The 12,487-nt window shown below is 45.9% G+C and overlaps 1 protein-coding gene across 7 annotated transcripts in view; it reads right to left on the bottom strand.

The window, feature by feature from the left end:
- The window catches only part of LOC125742148 (zinc finger protein 521), a 123,584-nt gene that overhangs the window by 58,025 nt on the left and 53,072 nt on the right, over window positions 1-12,487 (bottom strand). For all 7 annotated transcript variants that reach the window (XM_049013867.1, XM_049013874.1, XM_049013859.1 and 4 more), the window contains 2 exons: window positions 8,885-12,252; window positions 8,599-8,683 (listed from right to left, as the gene is read on the bottom strand). In XM_049013867.1, the coding sequence (XP_048869824.1) occupies window positions 8,599-8,683; window positions 8,885-12,252 (3,453 nt within the window). The remainder of the gene's footprint in view (window positions 1-8,598; window positions 8,684-8,884; window positions 12,253-12,487) is intronic.

The raw sequence follows: 12,487 nt of genomic DNA, 5'->3' as shown, positions 1-12,487 counted from the left end.
TGACACAGTTTATCATGTCTGTCTCGAGTTGGTGCACTTTGCGCTCCAATTGCCACGCTAACTAATTCAGAGCCAACTCTTACTGGGAAGTTTTCTCACAGCTAATTGCCGAGGAAGGATTTGGGATTTGTAAGTCGCGGATGTGTGATACAGCAGCCCCATGTGAAGAATGTGGTGCGACGTGTGTGCAGTGGGAAGATCACATATTTCCTACAAGGGGTCACAAAATGAACAGATATGCTACCACACAATCAGACAAATCAACACGTACACAGACAAGGGGGACCATCGATTGACTCATGAGGCCCAACCCGAACTAAAGACTGAGGTGTGATATAGAGACTTTGTAATATGCCCAAAGGCTACACAAAAGTCTGTTACTCGTGTCCTGCAATTCCCAGTGGCATAACTCTTTTCAAATATTTTTTTTTACAAAGTTACAAAATACTTGTGATTTTACAATGCATGCTCACATGATGGAAAACACATATATAGCATAAAGGCCATGCTCCACATATTCATATTTCAACATACATGGTAATTCGTGAGGGTAATGAGCATAGAGCTGTGCATAATTGCATATTATCAAAAGCATACTTGACTGGTCAGGACACAACTAAGTGTTAATGAATGATGAAATATATTAAGCTGCAACTGAAAGGGGACATGAGCCAAAAGCTGACTGCAGTATAAGTTCAGTTATTTTGCATTGCTAACAATAACAAAAATACCGCTATACCAAATACTGCCATTAGTACAAAATACTATTACTACTGCAACAAATACCACGATTATTACAAATAATACTATAAGAAATACTAAAACTACTATAATTGCTACTTCAACAAATACCATCACTGGTGCAAAATACTATTAGTGTTGTAATACCACTAGTACAAATATTACAAATTATTATCAGGATTATTTTCGGTTTGCGATAGGGAGCTATCTTATAAAAATTTCAAGTGTGGGATGTCTGTGATTTTGTATTGCACGCACCAAAACTAATGAGAAATACATACTCCCACCCCGTTAAATATCAAAGAAATGAACGTGCGAAGTTCTTCATTAAGTAGAAACGTACGCACCGTTCTTTCTCCCCTACACACATACAGCAGCTTCACCTCTCTAATCCACAGAAACAAATCAAGAAGCACCATTAACAGGAATGAGATTTTTTTTTTTTTTTTTGGGGGGGGGGGGGGGGGGGGGGGGCATTTGGCAGATACCGAGGGGAATTTTCCTCTCACCTTTTTTCATTTGAATTTTTTTTACACTGCACAAGTAGACAAACATCTCAATGGCCCTTCATTAGCAATCAAATCGAGTTATGTTTTCAGTGCGTGGCTCTTCCCCTCCTTCCGTGGGGACCAGCTTTCGAGAGCGGGAGGCTCGGAGCAGCGAGCAGGATCATCAGCCCCTGGCGTCCCTGGGCACGACCGAGGAAGGCTCCGCAGCCAGCGCTTAAGAGGAGTGCATTTAATTGACTGATAGACGAGCCCCTTCTTTGTTTGGCGTGGGATGGTGAAGTAATGGCTGCTTGAGAAGCGTGCTGTCCGCCAGGGGGGGCCCTCCCGGGACCCACAGCGAGAGAATATGTGTCAGGAATAAATAAATAATCTAATTATTAAGCCACTTCCTGTCACGTTAACTCCAATTTGTCGGCTTTGGAAGAGAACAAAACAAGGCATTTTTCCTCATTACGTCCCACCTTTTATACCACGGGTAATGGCCAGCAGATTAGAGTTTTGCCCGGTCTATGTGTGTGTGTGTGTGTGTGTGTATGTGTGTGTGTCTGTGTGTTTGTCACAAAAAAGCAAAGCTGTGGCCAGCAGTAGAGGAATTAAAAAACGGGGGAGATGAAGCCGGAGGAGGGACGAGGCTTCACGCTTGTCTCCCTTCCAGCTCCGTAACGGCCCCACACTGCTGCCTCCAACAGAGCCACCAGCTGTACACCAAATGTGTGTCTGTCCAACGGCGGCCTAGCAGGCCACGGGCCCCGCACAGCGAGGCGCGGGGTATCTCGCGGTCTTGGCAGGTAGGCCGCGCTGTCACCGGCCCAACTTGTAGAGGTGACACTGGACGCCTTCCGTGAACCCCCCCACCCCCCTAAATTTTTAGCTTTGGTGAGGATAAAGTGGAAATCACATTGGATATCTCTCATTAGGAAACACGATAAAACTGTGCCGGGCAGCAGGGGGCGTAGTGGATAAGGAAATAAACCTGGAACTGGAAGGTTGCTGGTTCAAGTAGCAGGAAAGTGATCTTTTACCCTTGAGCTGAACCACTCTACTTGTAAATTAAATCCAGCTGCACAAAGGGATAAAAAATCAAGTTGTTTTGGATAAATGGTTATGGACCAAATGTCAAAAAATATACAGTTCTATGCTGAGGGCTCCCCCACCAAAAACCTCTAAGCCTACCACTTTGCTTAAAGCCCCTACCCTCACCACATCTCCAATTGTTTTAACCCCCCCCCCCCCAAAAAAAAATGAAGGTGTATAAATGCCCAGTGAGATGGTTGGCGCTGTGGGAGATAGAAAGCTGCTGAAGCTAGAGTAAATGCCTGTGGAGATCCGGAGGTCAGAGTGCACCAGGGTTCATGGAGGGCATCTTCTAAAGACGCCCTACTGGCTGCGCCGATTGGATGAAAGACCTTCAGACTCAGACCTTCTAAACTTCACCGCGATAAAGGCTTGCCAGTGGGAAACGTTGGCTTTATGTCATACATTTCCTTTTTTTAAGCTAGACAGAATTCAACCTCACTGACCTTCTGCTCTGCTAGCATCCTGGCTTCCTCTCTATTTACCTGCATGGTACCTTTCCTCTTCGGCAGAATAAAAGCCGACTTAATCAACATTGGACTCATTAGAAACCACTGCAACAAACATCTCCCGCATCCGGCAATGAGTTCATGTAAAGCAGAACGGTACTAATTTGTAATGTTCATTCCTCTGGAAGTAATACTCGGCTTTCTCTCGCTTTGGAGGTGACGTTGGCAGGTTTCACTCCAGTGTTGGTAAAGTGATATAATTAGTAACTTATAACCTTTCCAAAGTTTGATTTTTACTTATAATGATGACTGATTTCCAGGTGGGTATTTTGCTTTGTCCCTCTGAAGCCGCAGTAGATGATTCAAAATGTTGTTTTTTTCTGCATAAAAACAAGGACAAAAACTCTTCTTGTGTGTCCTTGATTTAGCAGAAAAAGTACTTGGTTGTTCTTTTCCAATTCTCAGCAGAGCAAGTCAAAATAAACCATCTTTACAGTATTGAAAGAGGAAAAAACGGATGCACTTATTACCCCTCGACTAATCCTCCTCGTGTTAATTTATTCTACCCACGGTGTAAGAAAACACCTCCCTGCCTTACGCTGGAAGAAGCATTCACCTTAACTTGCTAGTTTCATTTTAAAGAAACCGGAACAACTACCGGCAGTGAAAACCCCTTTAACAGCAAAGTAAAATCCGACACCCACAGCTTCCAGTCACCGCGTGCCAGGAAGCTCATAACAAAGGGTGACCAGCTGTCTTTGAGCCCCGCTATTAAATTGCTCCTTGGTTAGTAGCTGTATCTCTGCTTTTTTCATAAGAGTATCATACTAAGTCCCCATACAGAGCCACCAGCTGTACAGCAAATGTGCGCTATTCCGACAGCACCCCAGCAAGCCACAGCCTCCATCTTGAGACATGCGAGGATCCTCAGAGAGTTGGCAGGCTGTCTGCCATCCCCGGCTACTCCGGCGACCACTCACGTCCCCCCCCCCCCCCCCAAAGCTATCTGATTATCACATTCATCGTTTAACACCTACATGGTGTGGCAATATCTATGTTTTTTTGCCCGCCCCCATTTGTTTGTTTCTTTGATCTCCGGTTCGGGTTTATCTGAGTACCGCAGCGGCGCATTAAATGCGCTGGCAGGCATGTGGGACAACGCACGTTCCCAACGCTGCATGCATGCTTTGGGGGGGCAAGATCAAACCGATGTCAAGCGGACGTGGCGTTTGTTGTTTGGACTGAGTCATCTGAGCATAAATAGAATTATCAGTGTGAATCGATACCCAAGCAGAAGCCGGGCATCAGTGAAAACAACACCCGTAAGAGTGGCCCGCTCGCTCCATTACCTGCGCTAATATCATGACAGCTGAGGAGCGATGACCTGGCCTGCCTCCCCCCACTCTCCTGTACAGATGGCCATTAAGGCAGAAAGTGCCCCTTTTAATGAAGAAAGTATTTAGAGCTTTTCCAAATGAGGACAGTTTTATCCAAATTGATTTTGCAGTAATTAGAGTTCAGGCCAAAATTTAACCCGTTTTTGCCGGCAAAAGCAGCAATTCTTAGCTTTTTTTCAATCATTTACTCTGCACCCCCCATCCCCACTATGTGAATAGGCAAACATCACAATTTGACCATTTTGAATGCCAATATGGTTGCTTTTCTATATCCCCTATGACAAGTAAATCTCAGAATGGCGTGAATTTCAGTAAACCAACACATTGCTGATTAAACTTTACATCCATACATCCCCCGTCCTCCTTTCTCTGTTCTAGAACTTCTACACCAGTTCTGAGGAGTAAAACATACATTAACCTACTTAATTTCTGCACCTTTAATGGAACAACAAATACCAATGCTGACAAAACTTTGGGCCACGCAATGTAGGCTCACTCATAATCCCAGACCACTTCCTAAGCCCTAAAGGTATAAAACCATATGTTGGGAATATATATTTTTCTCTGCGACCAATGCACTGTAAAGTAGCTGTAAAACGCTGCCAGTGCTTAAGCAGTGTGGCAGGCTCCACTGCTCCTCTGATCTATGTCCAGGTGTTTCTGTAATCATGTTAATTCTCTCCTTTGTGCCCCTGTTCAGTCACTGTAAAGCAGACTGCTGCTTCAACCGATATTTGATTTTGGAGCACAGAGGGTCATTATGGAGGCTGTAAGTGTCGTTGGCTTTAAAAAATGGGTTAAAAACATTTGAGAGACTGCTATTCTGGCATGAGTTTTATTGCATTGCCGAGTTCTAGCTGCATTGCTTTATATACTGTTTCATACATTTGTAGCTCAGCTAAGCTCAGTATGTCTCCAACACAGCATATTAACAGTCAGTGGGATTTAGTGCTTTTAACATCTTTATAAAACCTCAGTGCAGGTGTGGTTTGGACCAAATCAATAGTTATCAACATGATCTTTAATGTTTATTTATACTCACGGTGCAATAAATTGTGCCTGCAGCTCCTCAAAAATTAGAATAGTATTTTCGGGAAAAACATTTTGTAATATAATACTACTTATTAGGTTTAATAAGAAATATAAGATGCTCTGTTTTATATTAGAGCATAAAATAAAATACAAAGTGCTTAAATCAATTAAGGTGAAATTTTTTCTGGACTCCTACTACAGAATATTTGGTTTTGTACTGTTGATGAAATAGTATAGTTGCTTGCAGCATGAGTGTAAGGCTGGCTGACTTTCATACTCAAACGGAAATCTGAGGACAAGGTCTGAACTTTAATTTTTAAATCCCTGCTTCCAAACTAAAAAATAATTTGATATGAATATTAAATGAGCATTATTATGCCAAATTCGTTCTCCTGTTCTGTACAGGGATCGGTCTGAAGCATTCCTAGATTTCAATTACATTTTTTGGTAATCACGATCATCAGTTACTTCCCAGGCAAACCGTGAATATTTTTAAATATTATTTATTTATATTATTTTCCCCAATATGATGGCTGACTACCGATCTGTATTCCTTAATTATCTTCTTTGCTCTGATGTTAATTATCTTCTTTGCTCTGATGGATGGTCCTGTCTCCACAGAGCTGGCAGTGCAAACCGGTAAACAAATCCCACAAGGTGCAAATGTTTTTCAAACTGCAGATAACAACTGTCTCATGGAAAGTAAAAAAAAAAAAGTTGATGCTTGCGGAGATGGAGCAGCGTGTGTGACTGGCTTCCGTTCTGGAGAGCTATCGGTAGCAATTAGACCTGATTAAGGCTCCGGCAGGCCTTGTGTTTGTTACCCTCGATTCCCCGATGGCAGCCGCATGGCAATCCGTGACTCCAACTCACGGACGGTGGTCAAAAACACCGCAGAAGCGACGCTCAGACAAAAGCGCTCGGGCCCGGCGGAGCCGAGCGGTAGTGCCATATCGCGACAACGGGGGAAGGCGCTGCGCTGCAGAAGCTAGGTAACATGCAGTGAGTGTCACATCATCGCTGTCCCGATGGCTGCAGCGTCCCGCCGTGTCAGACACCCTCGGTTCACCGACTAAAAGGCCGTTTATACATTGTCGTTGGTTTTTTTTTCGTTATTTGTTTTTTGGAACGTGTGCTCTCTAGGTTCTAATCCCCAGATGGGGATCAGTATCAAAAAGACTGGTAATTCCGACTTGATTAGAAAGGAAATTGCCAGTGGGATTAGTGGTGCGCTCCCTGCCAGAGAGGGGATGGGTGCTGAGAGCGGCGGCGGCGCAGACACGCCCAGCGGGGGCATGGAGGCGCTGCCAAAGCGGCGGGGAATTCGCGGATCAAGCGCGCACACACGCACATTGACACGCACGTGAGAGAGATAAAAACTCACACAATATCAGTGTGAGCGGGAAAATAAATGGCTATCAGGCAAAAGCCAAGCAGGCATGACAGACTTGCGCCGTGAGTTAAAATTCACCTACATCCTTTAGCCCTAGCCCCTGAAGTAAAACATTTTGTTATGGATCAATGAACACCTAAGCAATAAAGAAGACTCACCATAATTAAAAACTTCCAAACGGGGAAGGAAAGAAAGATCGGGTAAACAAACAGAATAAGTGGATAAACGAATGAAACAACAAGAAATGCCAATTTAAACAAACCAACAAGTAAAAAAAAAAAACTTCCATTAAAAACTAATCTATATTTCATTTGTCAATTTCTTTGTCCGGGGACGCCTAAAGCATTGTCATATAAACAAACTGCAATATGATTGATTGTGTAGACATAGTTTTATGATTTTATTAATATTATTTAGTAGTAGTATATAATAATAATAATAATTATTAATGACAGAAATCAGAGCAATACAGAACAGTTATTTTTAATAACTCCACTTATATATTAACTTTCTTTTGAAGAAATACATTTTTGGCTGTTTTTCTCCTCTGAACATAATACCGCCACGACACTGTCATTTTACTGATGTTTGGACTGTAATTTCGATGCATTACAAGTTTAAATGACTAGGCAGCTCATTTGAAAAACGTTAAGTCTTAAGGCTCAGAGCGTAGAAATAAATGAAAAGTCATTATTTCCTGGTCCGTACTGTGAAAATTTCCCCCATCTGTGATGTTTTGTAATGTCTTAGAAAAAGTCCTTTGAATAATCTTAAAGGAAGTAGAGGATTCCAGGAGATATTTGTACATTCTGTCAAAACCATGGTGAGAAATGTTACAGTCTGACAGTCAAAAATGAAGCCCTGACACATAAAAGGTGGGTCACATGACTGGTTAATGAAAACATGTCTGCCTCTGTATTCAAGCTCAGTTCGTACTTAAGGCTAACCAGTCAGTACATTCCTCTGTTGAACACTGGCATTTACAGATAAGCATCACCACAGGATTATTTACTGAGAGTAAACAAATAGAACTGGACTGCAGAGGGGGTCTATGACAAATAGCTGGGCATATAATTTTCCATAATCATGCATTAAAACTACCTTAATAAAATGATAAAAAAAGATACAGTAAATGTTCATTCAAATCCATTCACAATGCTTTTAAGCAACCACTGCTCAGCCCTTTAAGTTCACCATAAGCTACACACTCATCCCTTTAAGGTCGCTGCATGGTCACCTTGAGGTTTGCAGCCACTGCATTCATGACAGACCATTCTCTTTTGCATGTATAAACTACAATCTACACAAGAAAGTAACTGATCTGTATATGTGTCCCCACTACAACAGAACACATTTCCCACATTTGGAAGAACAGTACAGAAACCTGGGAAACCACCTAAAATTCTACTCATGTTAGAACATCATCATGCAATAAATACTTTGCATCACAGCCATACTATGGCTTTAGGCATTAATATTTACCCCAATTAAGCCCATTTTACTGAAGTTCTGTGGACCCCATAGTATAAAAGCAGCAGCATCTTTCGTTATCAAAAGTTTTTGTTCTTTAGCCACTCCCCTCCCCACTGTCTGAAAAAAATGAGATATGAAGGAGGACAATAATTTGATCAAGCACAGCAGGGTTAGCTGTGACAACACCTCAGAGATGGTCATTACCTGCTGGTTCCACCACTACGTTCATTCCTAGAACACTAAATAAGGCATTTTCTCATCCAAATAACAATTTCATTAGGACATTACAAGCTGAGCTCCTGAAAAACGGAAGCCAGCTGCCCCAGCAGCCTTCAAAGTTGTTTGGGATACCTGTCCTGGCCTGACACATACAGTAAGGCTATGTATACAACCTATTAACTAGCCTGAATCACAGGCAGCTGATGTTCTCTCATCCTAGCCTAGGTTTATTCATTGTAGGGGAACAGGATGAAAAGGATGAGAGAAACATTTCTCTCGACACAATATAAATAAACACAGCTAGGTCTTACCCAACATATGGTTTGCAACATGGACCTGAATGTCCCACTCGTTGTAGAAGACCATCTGACACTTAATGCACTGGTACGTCTTCTTCTGCATGGAAAAAAAGCTGAATAAGAAATCGTATCATCCAGTGCCTTACATGCAAGAAACAGAGCCTGCATATATCTTGTGTATCACACTAATAAAACAGGAAGCATAGATGGTCCACAGTTGAACTTAAATAGAAAACATAAATCAGTGATTTAACCATGCTGATGTTGGGTATACTTCTGGGCTGGGGAGGGGGGTTACCTCTTCAGTCTGTAAAGGACTCACTCTTGGCATGGGTGAGACTTGTGGTGTTCGTAGCTGACTGCTGTTGGTGTCCCCCACACTGTCACGGTGGACAGAAAGGATGTGGTTCTGTAGCTCCACCTCGGACTCAAACTTGACATTGCAGCTAGAACACCGTGTCTTGGATGCCTTCATCTTTCCATCACTGGGGCTAAGTGTCTCCCCAGGAGTAGGTGGCATGATTGCCCCCTGCTGCTTCCCGCCATTCACTGCAGGGCTAGAGCTCTTACTGGCTGCACCACTGACGCAGGAGGCACAGAGCCCATAAGGTAGTCCATTGATATCTAGCTTGACCAGCTCCTGCTTGGAGCGGAACTCCTTCAAGCACGAGGCGCACTTGTAGAATTTTTGGGAGGGATGATTGATGCGGCCTATGGGGTGGTTGCTCGACATGGTACCCGTCTTCTGCATGTGGAAGGTGCCGTGGATCTTCAGCTCCAGGGTGGACGTCACCGTCTGCATGCAGACCACACAGCGGAAGCCTGTCAGGGAGTTCCTCAGGTCCGGGTGCATCTGGCAATGCTCCAGAAAGTCCTCCTCACTCTGCAGGGGCATCTTACATATCCGGCAGCTCCCTGTGTCCAGGCTCTTGCTGTGGGTGACCTTGTGCTCAGTGAGGGTGAGGAGGGATGGGAAGCGCTCTCCGCAGATGGGACACATGTAGTGCTTCACGGGCCCAAGGTGGGTCTGCATGTGTTCCCGCAGTCCAGCTTCTGAGAAGAAGGTCCGAGAGCAGACATTGCACTTGTAATTTCCCTTGATCATCTCGGCCTTTCTCTTGACCATTGCACTCTCGCCTGGCCGGATGTTGTGGTCACGCAGCTGGTGGTTGGTCAGCAGGGAGTCCATGGTGTAAGCAGCACCGCAGATGTCGCAGCCATACATGGGTTCAGAGGTGTCCACGTCTTCCTCACTGCCATCGTGGCTGTTGTGGGACTCGTGGCTGTTGGCTAGGAGGCCTTGCAGTTCCGTGTCATCCTTGGGGGCTGGCTCGGGTCCAGTGGAGGCACCATTGGAACCACAGTTCTGCGGTTTGGCCTCAAATACGCAGTGCTTCTCCCGCAGGTGCTTCTCCAGCAGGATGATGGCATGGAAGGCCTTGCTGCAGAACCGACAGTTATACTTCTTGCTGTGGGTGGTAATGTGGCACTGTAGCTCTACCTCGGTTCCGAAGGCTTCCCCGCAGAATATGCACTTGTGCACCTTGCCCTGGTTCTCCAAGTGGTTGTGTTTGACATGCAGTTGCAGGTCTGACTCATGGCGGAAATCCCAGTTGCAGGACGTGCAGCGGTACACTTTCTTCTCGTTGCTATGCTTGACAGCCAGGTGTAGCTGGATGGAGACCTTGGAGTCAAAGACCTCCTGGCAGAGAGTGCAGCGGAAGAACACAAAGGTGTGCATGTCAAGTAGGTGTTTCTGTAGGTCATCTACCGAGGTGAACTGCTTGTCACAGCTCTCACAGATGTAGTATGTGGAGGTGATCATAAAGTGGATGGTGACGTGCTTCAGCAGGGACTCCTGGTTTGGGAACTCCTTGTTGCACTGTGGACAAGTTAGCTTGGGGAGGACACTCTCCAGGTGTGTTTTCAGGTGAGTCTGAAACAAATCCAAATTAGAGTACTTGGCACCGCACTGATTGCAAATAAATTCTCCGGTGGAACGTGAGGAGGACCCGCTTTGCCCTACTTTTACAGCTGTTTGTTCTATGGACATGGGGGAAGAAGGGCTCAGGGTGCGATTCACCTTCTTCCCGTTGTTGACATAATTAAGTGCAAGGGGTATATTTTTGTGATTCTCTTTGATGTGCTTGTTCAGCTTCAATATGCTGTTAAAAATGGGGGAGTTTGTGCAGTATGAGCAGGAATACACCTCCACAATGGGGTCCTTGGGTGTCCCGGCCAGGGGTGAGTCAAAATGCGTGCTGCCACTGTCACAGTGCGTCTGACGGATGTGCTCCTCCAGAGTGGTCTCGGTGAGGAACCCCATGAAGCACTGGGGACAGAAAAAAGCGTTGCTCTCTTTGGCGAGTGGACTTGGAAAGCCATGCGAGCAACGGATGTGCTCCTGCAAGGCATTGAGGTCACTTAGCACCTCGGGGCAAAAGTTGCACTGCAAGACCCCGGCGGACACACCACCCAGCAATGCATTCTGGTCCTGGTTGTCATGCACCTGCTTCAGGTGCTCGTTTAGGTTGTAGAGAGATGGCAGCACCTCAAAGCAGTACTGGCACGTGTGAGCCTGTTCAGGTTTGTCAAGGTGCATAGTCTTGAGGTGGATCTGTAAGACGGCCAGACTAGAAAACACTTGCTTGTTGCAGTAAATGCAACTGTACGAGACTTTTGCCTGCTTGGAGGACAGGCCGGTGCCATCGGCTGCATGCTGGGCTGCTCTCTTCCTTCCGCGGGTTTTTGGCAATGGTGGCGCCACGTCCACCATAGTCGAGCTGTCGACAGAAAGGTTTGAGTCCGGAGTGGTGCTGGAGACGGAGGTGTAGCCCACTGTCACCAGGGAAGGACTGTTGCTATGGTTACTGGATTCTGGCTGCTGGTGGATATCCATGTGGCTGTAGAGCTCTTCCACTGCGTGGAAATGCTCGGAGCAGATGGCACAAGTGTGGCCCTTCTTGTCTCGGTTGTGCACCTGGTCGATGTGGCTCAGCAGAGAGCCCTCTTCAGTGAACGGCTCGTGACAGTAGATGCACTGCAGGGCACCAATCTCCTGGGGTGGGGAGCACTCTGGGTGGCACTCGGCAATGTGCCTCTGCAGGTCCTCGGGCACGTCAAAGCCTTCCTCACACTGACTACACTTCTGGGTCTCCCTCAGCTTCCAGTCATCAGCCCCGGACAGACCCTGGCCACTGTCCTTGGTCCGCTCATGGACTTGCATGTGGCCATGCAAAGAGCTGGAGGAGAGGAACCCGCGCCGGCAGACCGCACACTTGTATGGCTTGTTGGAGGTGTGCGTTTTTAGGTGGATCTTGAGGTGGTCACTGCGGGAGAAGGCAGCGTCACACTCACTGCAGTGGTACTTCTTGTCACCCGTGTGCAGCTTGACGTGCCGGTCGCGGCTGCGCTTGTGCTTGAAAAGGCGGCTGCAGAAGGTGCACTTGAAGGGCAGTTTGTCGCCGTGACTCTGCTCGTGGTGCTTCAGGAAGCTCAAGCGGCTGAACGACTTGTCACAGAACTGGCAGGGGTATGGCAGCCCTGGGCCCCCTTCCTCTTCCCCGAAGTCATACCCATCCCCATGAACAGGGGACGTCTGGTCTTTGCTGGACGGCGAGGATGCGGGCCAGGAGCCCGAAGGGTCATCCTCGATATCGACTCCGTCTGTAGAGGTGGAAAGAAGACATTTGTTTTCTAGGGGAAAAGAAACAGGTGACGGTCAGTTTAATTGTGTGTGTGTGTGTGTGTGTGTGTGTGGGGGGGGGGTCAGCTGGTTAAAATCACATCACCGTATTCACAGCCGTAATGCTGTGTAGAGAAAAACCCATTTTTTTGTTCTCGGTTATGTAGGCTATGTGGCTCCCAAGGAGCCGTTTTAAAAAGTTGAATTTGAATATCT

This window comes from Brienomyrus brachyistius, chromosome 1 (assembly GCF_023856365.1).
Source record: "Brienomyrus brachyistius isolate T26 chromosome 1, BBRACH_0.4, whole genome shotgun sequence".
NCBI classification, from domain to species: domain Eukaryota; kingdom Metazoa; phylum Chordata; class Actinopteri; order Osteoglossiformes; family Mormyridae; genus Brienomyrus; species Brienomyrus brachyistius.
This window is presented reverse-complemented; position numbering and strand designations above follow the sequence as displayed.